Here is a 15886-nt window from a genome sequence, read left to right on the forward strand (position 1 = left end):
TTACTTTACTATTGCTTTGTTTTTCTACGACTTAAAACTAAAATAAATTTCCCAAATCAGATTATATTTGCTAAGTATTTTTCCTGACAGTAAAAATTAGCTTCAAACATAGAATTTGTCTGTATAGGTAGTATTTGTAGACCTATAAGTTGATATTGATTTTAAAATTTGTGAAATGATATTTAAGATAGGTTTAGCAAATTTGGTAAAGATTCTGATTATAAATAGTTTAGACTTTGAGGGACATGTGAAAATGGTTCTGCTATTTTGCCATTGTAGCAAGAAAGTAACCATGACTTTTTATGTAAAATGAATGGAAGTGAGTATATGTTTATAGAGTTTTTCGTAACAAAGCAGATATTTCAGATCATAATTTATCAATTCCTGTTTTAGACAATTGCAGAAAGCTATTAACAGGTTAAAATTAAAATTTGTGGTCTTGAGGGTGTGATTCAGTGGTAAAGCACATGCCTTGCGTATATGAGGCCCTGAGTTGTTCCCTCTCACTATCAAAGAGGGAAAAAAATCTAGGTAAAAAAAACTCCTTCCTAATATATATAATTTTCCTTACTAGGAATTAAATATGGGCCAGCGATGTTCCGATACAAGAGGAATTGTATTTGAAGATGTGAGAGTGCCTAAAGAAAATGTTTTAATTGGTGAGGGAGCTGGTTTCAAAATTGCAATGGGAGCTTTTGATAAAACCAGACCTCCGGTAAGTAATGATAGACTTAATACCCTTATGGACATTTTATTTATATAATAGTTTTAATATTGTGCTTCTTATTTATTTTTAAATACTTAATTTTTTAAAAAAGATGAAGTAATTATTACCTTCCTTTGTTTTCTAGAGTTCCATAACTCTTGTTGCCTGTTTATAGAAATTATTTTAGTCAAAACAGAATTTCTATAATTACTGGTAGATTTAGACACGGTTCATACTTTGTTCAATTATTCCTTCTTTTAATATCTTGATTCCCTTTTCTTCACTAAGAATAATTTTTCTATGTAAATTTCCCTTATTGACAAGTGATAACTTGTCTATAACCTCTTTAACAAATATCTTTCTAACCTTTATTCATAAATAACAAATTGCAATATTCATGCACTCATTTCTTTGTTTCCTTAAGATTTAAGTTCTTAAATTAGGCGGATTCCCATTTCTGTGTCTTATCGATGACATGTTTCGATTTATGTTAAAATACTAGGTTGCAGCTGGTGCAGTGGGACTTGGACAGAGAGCTTTGGATGAAGCCACCAAGTATGCCCTGGACAGGAAAACTTTTGGAAAGCTGCTTGTAGAGGTAACTTTAATGCTATACTTGCTTTATTGAAATATAAAGATATCCATTTTCGTTTAGTTTTAAATTATTTTTAAAGTATAGACTTGTATTTCTGCTTTTATAGCAAGAAGAAAATATGCTGTTTTAGGAAGAATAGATTTTCTGTAGACGTTGCCACTATTGTTCACGCAGAGAGTTAAGTAAATTACGAAGAACAACTTATTGAGTCCCTTCTAGCTTCCTAATTTATATAAAAATACTTCATTTGTGGGTTGCAGAGATTGCTGAATGGACTGAGTTTAGTCCCTGGTACTGCATGGTCCATGTAGGGAGGTAGGTACCACCCCTAGCACCACTGGTTATAGCCCCAAAACAAAACAAAGCATAAAAACAAACTTTATTTATAATTACCATCAGGTTTTTCCCCCTCTGTTTCAAATTCTTAGGAAATCCTTCAGATCTATTGTTTTTCCTTTTTTATACCAATTATTTCCTAATTTCTTTTTTTTTTCTTTTTGAGTCACACCTGGCAATGCACAGGGGTCACTCCTGGTTCTGCACCCAGGAATTACTCCTGTTGGTGCTTAGGGGACCATATGGGATGCTGGGAATCAAACCTGGGTCGGCCCTGTGCAAGGCAAACGTCCCACTCACTGTGCTATCACTCCAGCCCCTCCTAATTTCTTTTAAGTTCATCTATGAAAGATATTGTTTCTCTTTTTTTCTTTCTCTCTATTGTTGAATTTTGGGCTACTCCAGGCAGTGCTCAGGGATTACTCCTCGCTCTGTGCCCAGGATCATTCCTGGTGGACTTAGGGGACCATGTGGGATGCTGGGGATCAAAACTGTTTGGCCATGTGCAAGGCAAGCTCCCTACCTGCAGTATTATTTCTCTGGCCCAAGATTCTGTTTTGTTGAATTGCTTCTGTCTGTTTTTGATACATTCATAGGTGTTCCCCAGCCCCTAAGAGAGAGGCTTTTTTTTTGTTGCTTTTCTTTGCCATGAACCAAGACTTTGGAAAGAAAAACTCTTATATGCAGGGACTCTGTTTGAACCTTTGCCTTGTTTGCATGTTCCCATTCTGTGTGTTTATTAAAATTCTAGTTCCTATCTCAATGAATTCAAATCTCACCCTGATTTTTGTTTTCCCTTTTTGGTGTCATTTTTCAATCAGGATTTGAATTCCTCCCTGAAGACACTTGGGGATTTCTGTTCATGCCCTTGAAGAGCCTGGGAGGTTGCTCAAAGGGCTGGAGCACATGCTCTGTAAACAGGAGGCACAAGTTCAGTCCAGCATGACCTAAACAGTCCCTGGTTTGAACTGAAAAATTTTTTAAAAGCTAATCCTGTTTTCCCGGACTTGTCGCCAGGCTGTTTTCACTCGGGGAGCCCCAGATGGGGGCCCGTGAGAACCCTTCCCGCTCCTAGGGACCCAGCCCCAGCAGCCGACCTCCACTACCCAACCGCTGCCACGCTCCAGGCCGCTTTCCAGACATTATAAGACACTTCCTACCCATTTTCCATAATTATCACACCATATTTGATGGAGTTCAAACAGTAGGCAACAAATCAAATACACATCACATACTTCTTAGAGAGCCCAACAAGCTACCGAGAGTATCCCGCCCACACGGGTAGAGTCTGGCAAGCTACCTGTGGCATATTCGATATGCCGAAAACAGTAAAGATAGGTCTCATTCCCTTGACCATGAAAGAGCTTCCAATTGTTGGGGAAGACGAGTAAGGAGAGTAAGCCCTGCTAAAATCACAGGGCTGAGAGGAATAGAGATGTTACTGGCGCCCGCTTGAGTAAATCAATGAACATAAATCGACGAACAACGGGATGACAGTGATACAGTTTTCCCTTGAGCAGTTCCTATTTTTTTCTGTTTGCTTTTGTGTTCTGGGTCACACCGGGGTATGCTCAGAACTTACTCTGGACTCTGTACTCAGGGTTCCTTTTTAGAGAGAAAAAAAAAATCAAGTTTTTCTTTTGACAAAAAGAGGGTATATATTAGTTCATTTATGTTGCAGAACTATACATGTATACAAATAGATTAGCATAATATCTGTTGAAAATATAACTATTGGTTTAGCATTATTATAAACAGAGTAATTCTCCTGTTCAGATCTCTTATCCAAGTCCTTCTCACCAAGTAGTGATAATTCTTGGCCATTTACAACTTAATAGGAATTTGTTGTTGTTGTTGTTCCCTTTTTGTTTTGTTTGTTTTAGGACCATATCCACCTCAGGGTTTTTTCTGTGCCATGCACAGAGGCCCTTGTCATGTCAGGGATCACACTCAGAGCATGCACACTAACCTTTTGAGCTATTCTTTCAGACCCTAAGTTCTTTTTCCTTTGGACTCCTTGACAGTCATTTTCTGAATTAGCACTTGAACCAGGATATTATAGCCGTTTATTATTAAGCATAGAAAAGTCTTAGTCTTTGCTTACAATTTTCAAAGTACAAGTCTTTTGTCATTTTATATCCTAAAATTTTCCTTCCCTTTCATTACCATGCAAAATGCTGGTTCGGACTGGAGGGTTAGTGCGGGAGGTACGGTACTTGCCTTGCATGTGGCTGCTTTGACCTTGACCCTGGTTTGAATCCTGGCACCATATATGGTCCCCTGAGTACTACCAGGAGTCTCTCTTGAGCACAGAACCAGGAATGGCCTCTAAGTACTGTAGCTGTGGCCAAGAAAAAGGGGGGTAGGGGAAAGGAAAAATTGCTGACTATCTGTATTTTTTTGAGGGATGGGGGTGAGCCACACCCAGTGGTGCGAGGGGCTACTCCTGGCTCTATGCTCTGGGGTCACTCCTGGCATTTTGATGGAGTGACTATGTGGTGCCAGAAATCAAAACAGTCAGTTGCATGCAAGGCAAGCACCTTAACCCTTATACTATCTCTCCAGTCCTGGATTTTAAATTAATAGGTAAAATAGTGGGTTGCCAGGTGCTCCACTACTCATGTGATCTTTGCAGCTCCTCACTCTGCTAGAGTATATTCTATAAATTACAAATTCGGGAGATTCTCATTCCTTATAATACACATAAAACTTTGGGGCCAGAGAGCTAGTAGAGTAGGTAAGGCATTGCTCTGCATACAGCTTACCTGGGTTCTATCCCTGGCATTCCATATGGTCCCCTGAGCCCACCCGTAGTGGTTCTTTTTTTTTTTAATTTTTATTTTTTATTTTTAATTAGTGAATCACCGTGAGGGTACAGTTACAGATTTATACATTTTTGTGTCATGTTTCCCCCATACAAAGTTCGAGAACCCATCCCTTCACCAGTGCCCATTCTCCACCACCAGTAAGCCCAGCATCCCTCCCACCCTCCCCAGTCCCGTCTCCCCCCACCCCAAACTGCCACTATGGCAGGGTATTCCCTTTCGTTCTCTCCCAGAGTGGTTCTTTAGTGCAGAGCCAGGAATATCCCCTGAGCACCGCTGAGTGTGGCCTAAACTAACCACCCCACAGCTCCCGCCCCAAAAAAAACCCTCAAAACAAAGACACATATAATTTAGGTATGTCCTAATATTTGTATACTTGAAGTTAACATTGTTAACATTTAAATAATTTAAAACCATTTCACATCTTATAGTAGGAAATATGCAACATATCACATACCTGTTTTCATATAGAAGTGAATTAGTTGTTAATGTAGTATGACTATGGGACAGGTGGAAGAATGAACTTTAGCAACTATCCTTCCTAAGAAAAGGAGAGACTCTGGGTTCGATTCCCAGCATCCCATATGGTCTCCTGAGCACCGCCAAGGGTAATTCCTGAGTGCAGAGCCAGGAGTGACCTCTGTGTATCGCCGGGTGTGACCCAAAAAGAAAAAAATAATTATGAAGAAATATGTTTGGGGGGCAGGAGAAAAAAAAAAGAAAAGGAGAGACTATCCATATATGATATATTTTTCTCTCTACATAGTAGCTCTGGGAGGATTAAAATAACTGGTACCTTTTGTGTTTTGGGATGTGGGCCAGTCTCTGTGGTGTGAGATGATAACTCATTGTTGTTTTGATCTGCATCTCCCTGATAATTAGTGATGTTGAACATTTTCTCATGTGCCTCTCAGCCATTCGGATTTCTTCTTTGGAAAAGTTTCTGTTCATTTCATCACCCCATTTTTTGATTGGGTTGGCAGTTTTCTTCTTGTGGAGTTCAACCAGTGCATTGTATACCCTTGTTATCAACCCTTTATCAGATGGGTACTGCATAAATATCCTTTCCCATTCTGTAGATTGTCTTTGTATTTTGGTCACTGTTTCTTTTGAGTTGCAGAAGCTTCTTAGTTTGAGATAGTCCCATTTATTTATCTTTATTTTCACCTGCTTGGCCAGTGGCGTGTCAGCTTTGAAGATACCTTTGGCTTCAATGTCGTGGAGGGCTTTGCCGACCTTATCTTCAATGTACCTTAGGGATTCTGGTCTGATGTTGAGGTCTTTAATCCATTTTGATCTGATTTTTGTACATGGTGATAGATGGAGGTCTAAGCCCATTTTTTTGCATGTAGCTGTCCAGTTTTGCCAGCACAATTTGTTAAACATGCTTTCCTTGCTCCACTTCACATTTCTTGCTCCCTTATCAAAGATTAGATGATCATATATTTGATTTGACCCAGCAATACCACTCCTGGGAATATATCCCGGAGAGGCAAAAAGGTATAGTAGAGATGACATCTGCATTTCCATGTTCATTGCCGCTCTGTCTACAATAGCCACAATATGGAAAAAACCAGAGTGCCCGAAAACAGATGATTGGCTAAAGAAACTCTGGTATATTTACACAATGGAATACTACCTAGCTGTCAGAAAACATGAAGTCATGAAATTTTCATATAAGTGGATCGACATGGAAAGTATCATGCTGAGTGAAATGAGTCAGAAAGAAAGAGACAGACATAGAAAGATCGCACTCATATGTGGAATATAAAGTAGCTGAGAGGTACAAGCTTACAGTGTTGCGATTCCTGGCAGACATTTCTCTGGACTTAATTACTAGATACTAAAATACAGAAATCCAAAACTATGCTGCAGCTAGTGTGGCCTCCTGACTTCATATCTCTTCATTCTCAGCAATGGAAAACAAATTACCAAATTCTTTCTTTTCAGCAGATCGACTTTAGGGGGGAGAAACTCCAAATCAATAATAGTGAATTTTTTTGTTTAAATATTGAATGTAATCAAAGTAAAGTGAAAGTAAAGTGAAATTTACCAGTTACACATGCGGGGTGGGGGGCTGGGGAGGTGGGGGGAAGGGGGGAGGTATATCGTGATTCTTGGTGGTGGAATATGTGCACTGGTGAAAGGATGGGTGTTTGAGCATTGTATAACTGAGTCTTTAACTTGAATGCTTTGTAACTTTCCACATGGTGAATTAATAAAAGAATTAAAAAAATAAATAAATAAAAAATAAAATAAAATAACTGGTAACTTGGTTTTCTCAGGAAGGGAAATTAGGGTGGAAGAGTATAGGGATAATAAGAGAACTAAGAAGAAAACTTAAAAGTTTGAACTGGTGGTAGTATTACCAACTCAGAACTAAAGTGAAATCTGAAATAAACCAAGGAAAAAACCTGAATTTTTGACATGGAAGAATAGGCATTATTTAGGCAGGCAGAAGAGAGGAGAATTTTACCCTCCTTGTTTGACATTGGAGTTACTCACATTGGTTATTAATACCTTATTTAATAAGTATGACTCTGAAATATGTATTACACAGTGGAATACTATGCAACTCTAAGGAAGGACTAAATCATGTAGTTTTGCAGCAACCTGGATGGAACTAGAGGACATCATGCTGAGTGAAGTCAGTCAGAAAGAAAGGGAAGCTACAGAATGATTTCTCTCATGTGAAACCTAAATTTTTACAATAAGGTAGCACCAAAGGCCAATGGCAACACCATGAGAGACTGATCCACACACAACTGAGTGTGTGTCGGGGGAAGGGAGTAGGGGCATTATAAAGGAGAGGCCTTGGGGTACTTGAGAAAGGGAGGTGAGAACACTGTTAGTGGGTGTAATGTTGGAATTGTGTGCGTGAGGAAACCATTATTAACAGTATTGTAAATCACAAAACCTCAGGTAATCAAAAAAATATAAATTTTTTAATAAAAACATGAGGTCTCTGCAACGATTGGCTCAAGGGTCAAGGGCATGTGCCTTGCATGCCTAAGATGCTGAGTTGAATCCCCAGTACTGCATGCCCTTGACTTTAACCCCGGCCACTCTCATAGCACTGCGCCTGATCAGCCCTGCATTGCTGGATACCAGAAGGAACCTTCTGACCTGGTTGGCCACGTATTAGCAGGAATGACTCTGAACTACCCTGTGAGCACTTGGCCTTGGGGTGCCACCCTTCCCCACCCTCCACCCCCATCTCTTAGGAAAAAAACCTTAGCATTCTAATCCTCAACAATTTACCACACTCAATTTTGGTGGGGCAGGGTTGGGAGGTATTGGGTCATACCCAGGTATCCTCAGTGGCTGTTCCTGGCTCTCTGCTCAGTAGTGACCCCTGGCAGTGCTCAGGGGACCAGAAGCAGTGCCTTGGGATTTGAACCAGTTTACATGCAAGTCAGTACTTCCAGCATTATCTCTCTAACCCAACTCGTCACATTCTAAAGCAATGAGAGGACTATGTTACTAAATGTAGTAAATATGTAAAATTGGAGTTTGAGCCCACAGTTAACTTTAAACTTTTTTTCTCTCTTTAATTCTAGCACCAAGGGGTATCATTTTTGCTGGCTGAAATGGCAATGAAAGTTGAAATAGCTAGATTAGCTTACCAGAGAGCAGCTTGGGAAGTTGATTCTGGTCGTCGAAATACTTATTATGCCTCTATTGCAAAAGCATATGCTGGAGATATTGCAAATCAGTTAGCAACTGATGCAGTGCAGATTTTCGGAGGCAATGGATTTAATACAGAGTATCCTGTAGAAAAACTAATGAGGGATGCCAAGATCTATCAGGTAAGGTTAAAAATAACTTGATCTTTCTTCTTTTAGTGTTTTGTTTTTTTTTAGCCACACTTGGTGATTCTCAGTAGTTACTTTTGGCTCTGCTCTCACGAGTCACAGGTTCAGGGGACCATATGGAATGCTGGGGATCAAACCCAGTTTACTGTGTGCGAAGGAATTGCCTTATGCAGTGTACTGTTGCTCCAGTTCCAACGTGATTTTTTAAGAGGATAAGATACTCTTTTTTTGGGTCACACCCAGCAATTCTCAGGGGTTATTCCTGGCTCTGCACTCAGGAAGTACTCCTGGCGGTGCTTGGGGGATCATATGGGATGCTGGGAATTGAACCTAGGTCAGCCGTGTGCAGGGCAAACACTCTACCTGCTGTGCTATCACTCCAGCCCTGGATAAGATACTCTTAAATGACAATATATTTTTAAAAAATCATTAAGATATTTAATACCACTAATAATAATAAGTAGCTGTTGTAGATTGTTAAGAGTGGAAGTTTTGGAATTAAGTAATAAAAAAATGAATGATGCTTTTAAGTACATGTATTAAAGAATTCCCTAACAAAGTAAATGATGGACATATATAGTATGTCCCAATCAGCCTTCTTTGACTAGTAAGATCATAGCTGATCATAGTCACCCTTTAATCTCTTAAAATTATGCGTCTTTTAAACTTAATTTTATTTTAACTATAGACTGTATATTGAATTGATTAAAACATATTTGGCACCAAAAATTTAAAAGACACATGAGATAGTGACATCATTATCTTCTAAATTAAATTGGTGGTTAAAAAATACCTTAGTAGTTTAGTAAATAAGATATGACTAAATACCCATGTTACAAGTTAATTATAACTTAGGGTCCACTTGTAAGTTAATTATAACTCAGGCTCCTCAGGTATATCTTCCTGAGGAAGAATTTTTTTTTTTTGGCCAGACATAGTCATTTGGTATCTACATGTTGGATCAGAAAATGTTAGCGTCAGAAGGAAGTATAAATACAGCGTAGCCTTTTAATTTAGACATGAAATAACTGAGGGACAGAATTTGTATCTTACCCATGGTTTATTTGGTGATACTCCCCTCTCTCGAAGGTTTTAATTATAGTTGTTATTATTACAAGTCATTTAACTTTTAAAATTACTAGATTTAGAAGTTTTAACTGACTGGGCTGAAGAAATAGCACAGTGGGTAGGGTGTTTGCCTTGCACGCGGCTGATCTGGATCCGATCCTCTCATATGGTTCCACAAGACCCCGGAGTAATTTCAGAGCACAAAGCCGGAGTAACCTCTGAACATATCTAGGTGTGCCCTCCCCCCTCCAAACAAACGAACAATCAAATATTAAAAGGAAGTTTTAACTGGAAATAAGGGCTAAAGGCTAAGGGTATATAAGTAAGCAAAACAAATTGTTCTAGAGTCTTTTTCTTTAGCAATTCTTTTCTTTAGGAGCAAGAGAAAATGTCAGAGTTAAGAGTAAGAAGGGAGAATGACTGAAGGTGACAACTACCACATACAGTTCAGGAAAGCTTGATAAATAGCAGCATTAAACTTTAGTTTTCTAGTCTTGACATGTTAATATCCTTTTATTTAGCTATTTAATACTCCAATATTTTGGCATATGAATGACTTGCTGTTTAAAGATAACTAATTTGTGGACCAAGGAGATAATTTAAACTAAAAACTAATTTTTTAGAGAATTTCTTTCTTTCCTTCCTTTCTTCCTTCTTTCCTTCCTTCCTTCCTTCCTTCCTTCCTTCCTTCCTTCCTTCCTTCCTTCCTTCCTTCCTTCCTTCCTTCCTTTCTTCCTTCCTTCCTTCCTTCCTCCCCTCCCTCCCTCCCTCCCTCTCTCCTTTTCTCCCTTCCTTTTCTTTTTTCCTCCATCCTCCTCCATCTCCTCCTCTTTCTTCTTTTCTGAGAAGTACTTATTTTCAAAGGCTTCAAAAAATCAGATTTCAGAGGAATTTTGATTACTGACTATGTGTGTGTGTGTGTGTGTGTGTGTGTGTGTGTGTGTGTGTGTATGTGTGTGCGTGTGCGCGCGCGCGCGCGCGCGCGCGTATGTATAGGCTGGAGTGATAGCACAGCGGGTAGGGTGTTTGCCTTGCATGCAACCCACCCGAGTTTGATTCCTCCGCCCCTCTTGGAGAACCCGGCAAGCTACAGAGAGTATCTCGACCGCAGGGCAAAGCTTTGCAAGCTCCTCCTGGCTTATTGATATGCTAAAAACAGTAACAAGTCTCACAATGGAGATGTTACAGGTGCCCACTCAAGCAAATCAATGAGCAACAGGATGACAGTGGCACAGAAATGTATATGTATATACATATGGTTTGGCTCAGTTCAGTTGGTATTGCAACAGATTTTATAATACTGTTTTAAATATTGAGTAAATAGCATTATTTGTGTACTGAGTATATTTAACTTTTTTTTAAATTTTATTGCAGATTTATGAAGGTACGGCACAAATTCAAAGGCTTATTATAGCCCGTGAACACATTGGCAAGTTTAAAAATTAACAACATACTCAGAAAATATGAATCATTGTTGAGAAAGCAACTGGCTGTTTAAGCTCCAGGGGAAAAAAGGGCTTTAAATTTTTTTCCAGTAAAATTTTTTTAATAAGTACTGTCACACTAAACCTATGCAATTGATTCTAGTAGTACTTTTTTATTTTTAACGTTATCACTTGCCTTTTGTCAGTTAGATTTGATCTCATTATATTGTTTTCTCCTTAACTCTATTGTATTTGAATTACATTAACCTAGAAAAATATGTGTTGTTGTTTTCACTTCTTTTTAACAAATTCCTTATAATTTCAATACCTTCCAATGATCAAAAAATAGTCTTTTAAAATAGTTTTCAGAATATTCAAAAATTTACATTAGGAAAATAGGATTTGGGTGCATAAAATGACTTTGTAGACTTATTGGGATTGTTTTAAAGTTTATTGCCCTACATTTTGGAAAATACTTGTTTTCAATTTTACAAGAGTAACAGTCCACAATGTGATGTATTTGTCTTATTTAAATAAAATTTTATTTAATTCTAAGTCCACAATTCACCTGCATATGTAAAACACATCAGTAGAACTAGGCCCAAATTATTTTATATGACTAATATTCTCTGGATACCTTTTGGTTTGTTGATTACAATAGTATGTGTGTACATTATGTAAAGAAACAAAATAAATTGTTGCAGAACATTTGTTTAATTTGTGTTCTTTCCAGAAAGTTTTATTTCATATTATATGTGTAATTTAGCATATGGGAAAATCATGTTTTGGTTTTAAACTATAAAAAGTAACCAACCATGTGGCTAGAGTGATAGCACAGCAGGTAGGGCATTTGCCTTGCATGCGGCCGACCCGGGTTCGATTCCCAGTGTTTCATATGGTCCCCTGAGCACCGCCAGGAGTAATTCCTGAGTGCAGAGCCAGGAGTGACCCCGGTGCATCACTGGGTGTGACCTAAAAAGCAAAAAAAGAAAATAAAATAACCAACCTATTTTACGCTTATATATCTCAGCACTATAGCACTGTCCTCCCATTGTTCATCAATTTGCTGGAACATTGTGAGACTTGTTATCCAATACGCCACGGGTCGCTTGCCAGGTTCTGCCATGTGGGCGGGATACTTCCAGTCGCTTGCTGGGCTCTCTAAGAGGGGTGGAGGAATCGAACCAGGCCAGCCGTGTGCAAGGCAAACGCCCTACTGCTGTACTATTGCTTTAGTCGCTGGTCTGATGGTAGTGGGTTATCAGAACTTATTAACACTAGGATCACTAATATATCTCAGAAAATATATATATATAAACCTGGGGACTTGAGAGAGAGCTCAAAGGGCTGGAGTGCTCACTATATGTGGTGGCCCCAGATTTAATCTCAGCACCATATCCCTGAGCAACATTCCAGGACTAACCAACCCTGGGCACCACTGGATATGGCCAAAAACAAAGGCATAATTTTGTAAGAGAGACTGGAGTGGTAAGTGAGCAGGTAAAGCACTTGTCTTGCACACAGGGACCTGATTTTGACCACAGAACTGCATATTGTTACCTGAGCCAGCCATGAGTGATCCCTGAGTGCAGAGCCAGGAGTAAATCCTGAACAATGCCAGGTTTGGCCCCAAAGCAAAACAAAACAAAAGATCTGGTATGTTCATGTCATACCAGATATAGATTTTTTTTATGGGACAGTTCTGGGAATCAAATTCCGGGCCTTACATATGTAAGGCAAGTGATCTATCATTGAACCACATCCCCAGTTCCTCTTTATGGCAAATATATTGATTGTTTAAGGAATCTACTGATTAATAATTTGTATAAAATACTCAAGTAGCACTGTAGCACTGTTGTCCTGTGGTTCATCAATTTGCTCAAGTGGGCACCAGTAACGTTTCTGTTGTGAGGCTTGTTGTTAATACCCAAGTAAAATACTCAAAATTTTGTGCCCCCTTTTCAAAATGCACACCTTTCTCTAGGGTTAAAATGTCAGAGGCATGCCCTGGAAACCCACTGCAGCATGTGGGAGTCCCCTTCCCAGAAGCAGCTGCACGGTTTGGCTTTAATTACACCCAGGCAAAACGTTTGTACTAGTAAGGGCCACAGATCCATAGTGAAGCAGAATTGGCTAGTGGAGACTATATACTTTCCCTCGTTTCTGTACTAAAATACACCCCTGCTACTACTGCTCTATTTTTCTTCTTTTTTTTCACTGTTAAAATTTCTTTTTTGGATGGGTCTAGTCGTCCACACCCAGTGATATTCAGGGGTAACTCCTGGTTCTTTGCTCAAGAATTACTCCTGGCAGTGCTCAGAAACCATATGAAATAATGGTTATCAAACCCAGGTTGTTCTCATGCAAGCAAGTACCTTTCCTTATATACTATTCCTCTGGCCTCAGCATTTTCTATATGTGTATAGTATGTTCCTCATCTGCTCATACTTACTATTCCCTCTCATAATGCAACTACATATAAAATGAATGTGACCACATCAACCTAATTACTCTGTAGAAAGCAGAGTCACTTATTTTTTCTGAAGTGTGTTACACAGCTTTTATTGGTCATACTTTACAGTTTGCTAATTGGTTTTTTTAATTTTTTTTTTAAATTTTTTGCCTATAAGCTCCTTTTCTGTTCAACAGTTCATGGCTAAGGCCTGAGGAGGTAACTTGGTGGTATAGCATGTGCTTTGCGTGTATGAGAATCAGGATTACCCTGACATCCTTCTCCCAATTAAAAATTAAGTGGCTTTATGATTACTGGGATGACAGCAATTAACTTGAAAATGTTACTTGTGATAAAATATAATGAAAAATTGAGAGAACACATGTTAGAGATTTCACTTAGTAAGATATTGAAACAAGGACCCAGAGATCAAGGCTTGAATCACTTGCCTTGCCCAAGCTGACCGTAGTATCATCACTAACCCAACATACTGTCCCACATATTGTCCACCAAATACCACCATGAGTGATCCCTGAGCAGAGCTGGTTGTGGCCAATCACCAAATGTTGAAACTAATCAAATATAAAATTTATACAGTTAGAAACACTGGAAAGAATTTTCAGTTGATATAAGATTTTTTAACTTCTGGGGCAACAATGTTTAATGGAATCATCCACAGAGCATATAAAAGTTGTAGTTCATGGTACACTTCCATTACTCTCCATTCTTTTTTTTTTAATTGAATCACTGTAAGACATACTATTATTTTCCATTATTTGTAATTTCTAATCTCACAGAGTTGTGAAAGAGCTTAGTCAAAAAACAATCACAAGGAACATAATCTTTTAGATAATACCCAGGTGATCCATAAAGTAATACCTATATGAGTTCTCTAGAGACACTCAGTAATTTCTTAAACCCATTTCTGACTCAAATGTTTCTTATTGAGGGGAGAAGTGGGTGCTAGTACTCAGGGCTTACACCTGGCTCTGAATTTAGAAATCTGGATGCTTGAGGGACTAGTTGGGGTGTTAGGGACAGAACCTGGGTCTACCATGTGCATAGTAAGAGCTCTACCTGCTTTATATTGCTCCAACCTCTGATGGTTTTGAGATTTCCCCAAATTTTAAGGAGCCTGCCAAAATTATTCTTTATTACAAATTAGAGTTTTCCTTAGGTTTGGCCTGAATACCTAGTACAGCATGTCTTAACCATTTAAGTCTCCTAGAACTTATTTTGCGAAATCAGGGACAGTACTGTAAAATTACTGAAGTCGCAGGATTAACTTCTTAAAGTATTAATAAAGATGCTCATTTTTTAAAAACTTCCAAAGTAAAATATCTCTCCTCAGTATCTCTAAAATTTGCTAAGGTTTAAAAAAAGAATGGAGTTCATGCCCAATTCAATTGGCTTAATCAATGGCTGAATAAATAGCAGTACTCCTACATTAATTTTTTTTTAGCACATATGGTGCCTGAGCCCATGTGCTGCTTGCACCCACCTGGCTGAGCACATGCAGTGCCCAAGCACATGTGTCGCCCGCATCTCCCCTCTTGAGATGTGTACTTTCATGCTTTTGTATCTAGTGCTAGGATGTGTGTAGAGCTCTTTCCATCCTTGGAGAAGCCTGCGTTCTCTCTTGAGCACGCTGTTCTTACACTTCCCTCACTCTTATCCCTTCCTCCTTCCCTCAAAAACCTCTAAAAAAAATCTGTTCACTTAAAAAAAAATTTTTTTTTAATGAAAAAAAAAAAAGTTGCTAAGATTTCTGCCCTGGAAATAAGGGCTTTTCCTTAACCTTTCCTTTAAGTAAGACTGAAACTCTGTAAGCTGGGTCCCAAACTCTGTAAGCTGGTTGAGTTTTACAAACACTGATTCTACATTTAAAGTAAAAAGTGTGGGGCTGGAGTGATAGCACAGCAGGTAGGGCGTTTGCCTTGCACGCGGCTGACCCGGGTTCAAATCCCAGCATCGCATATGGTCCCCTGAGCACCGCCAGGGGTGATTCCTGAGTGCATGAGCCAGGAGTGACCCCTGTGCATTGCTAGGTGTGACCCAAAAAGCAAAAAAAAAAAAAAAAAAAAAAAAAAATGGTAAGAAATGTAAAAGAGCTCTGGCAGCCGAAAACCTTCAGAACTCAGTCGTCTCCATGCTCATGGCCAATCTGCACAGGCTCGGAGAAGTCTCATCCATGAGGAAATCTGCTGAAAAACACAGGTACGAGGGACTGTAACCAAAAATCTCTAGGCTCACATGAAGTCGGGAATAGGTCACCTCTCCCATCTCCCTGTATTTCCAGTAGCCTGGCAGCCATGCCCATGAACTGCCTCTGGCGCCATTTAAGCTCATTAATGGCCATGATCCAGTGACTCACAAATAAACCTTGAAAGAGAAAGAGAACAACATGCTGCAGAGTTGCTTCTGGATACCAAAGTCAGCATCCAGTTAAAAATTTAATTTTAGCTTTTAAAATCTTAGAATTCCTGGAGACATTTCATACTCATCTTCACACACTTTCCTCTAAGGAAATTTTTTTGATCATCTTTAGTGGATTATTCATAACAAGCAATAAAAAATGAATTATTATGTTTTGCTTTGGGGGCAGGCTTGGGGGATCAAGGTGAAATGATTTGAAATATGGTTGTGGGAACGTGTATTGGTGGTG

General features: G+C 38.9%; 1 protein-coding gene across 1 annotated transcript in view; it reads left to right on the plus strand.

The window, feature by feature from the left end:
- Window positions 1-11490, plus strand: part of ACADM (acyl-CoA dehydrogenase medium chain) — a 29262-nt gene extending 17772 nt beyond the window's left edge. The window contains exons 9-12 of the mRNA XM_004603339.2: window positions 575-715; window positions 1209-1304; window positions 8023-8271; window positions 10720-11490. Of these exons, the coding sequence (XP_004603396.1) occupies window positions 575-715; window positions 1209-1304; window positions 8023-8271; window positions 10720-10791 (558 nt within the window). The 3' untranslated portion in view covers window positions 10792-11490. The remainder of the gene's footprint in view (window positions 1-574; window positions 716-1208; window positions 1305-8022; window positions 8272-10719) is intronic.
- The last annotated feature ends 4396 nt before the right edge of the window (window positions 11491-15886 follow it).

Source organism: Sorex araneus, chromosome 5 (assembly GCF_027595985.1).
Source record: "Sorex araneus isolate mSorAra2 chromosome 5, mSorAra2.pri, whole genome shotgun sequence".
NCBI classification, from domain to species: Eukaryota; Metazoa; Chordata; class Mammalia; order Eulipotyphla; family Soricidae; genus Sorex; species Sorex araneus.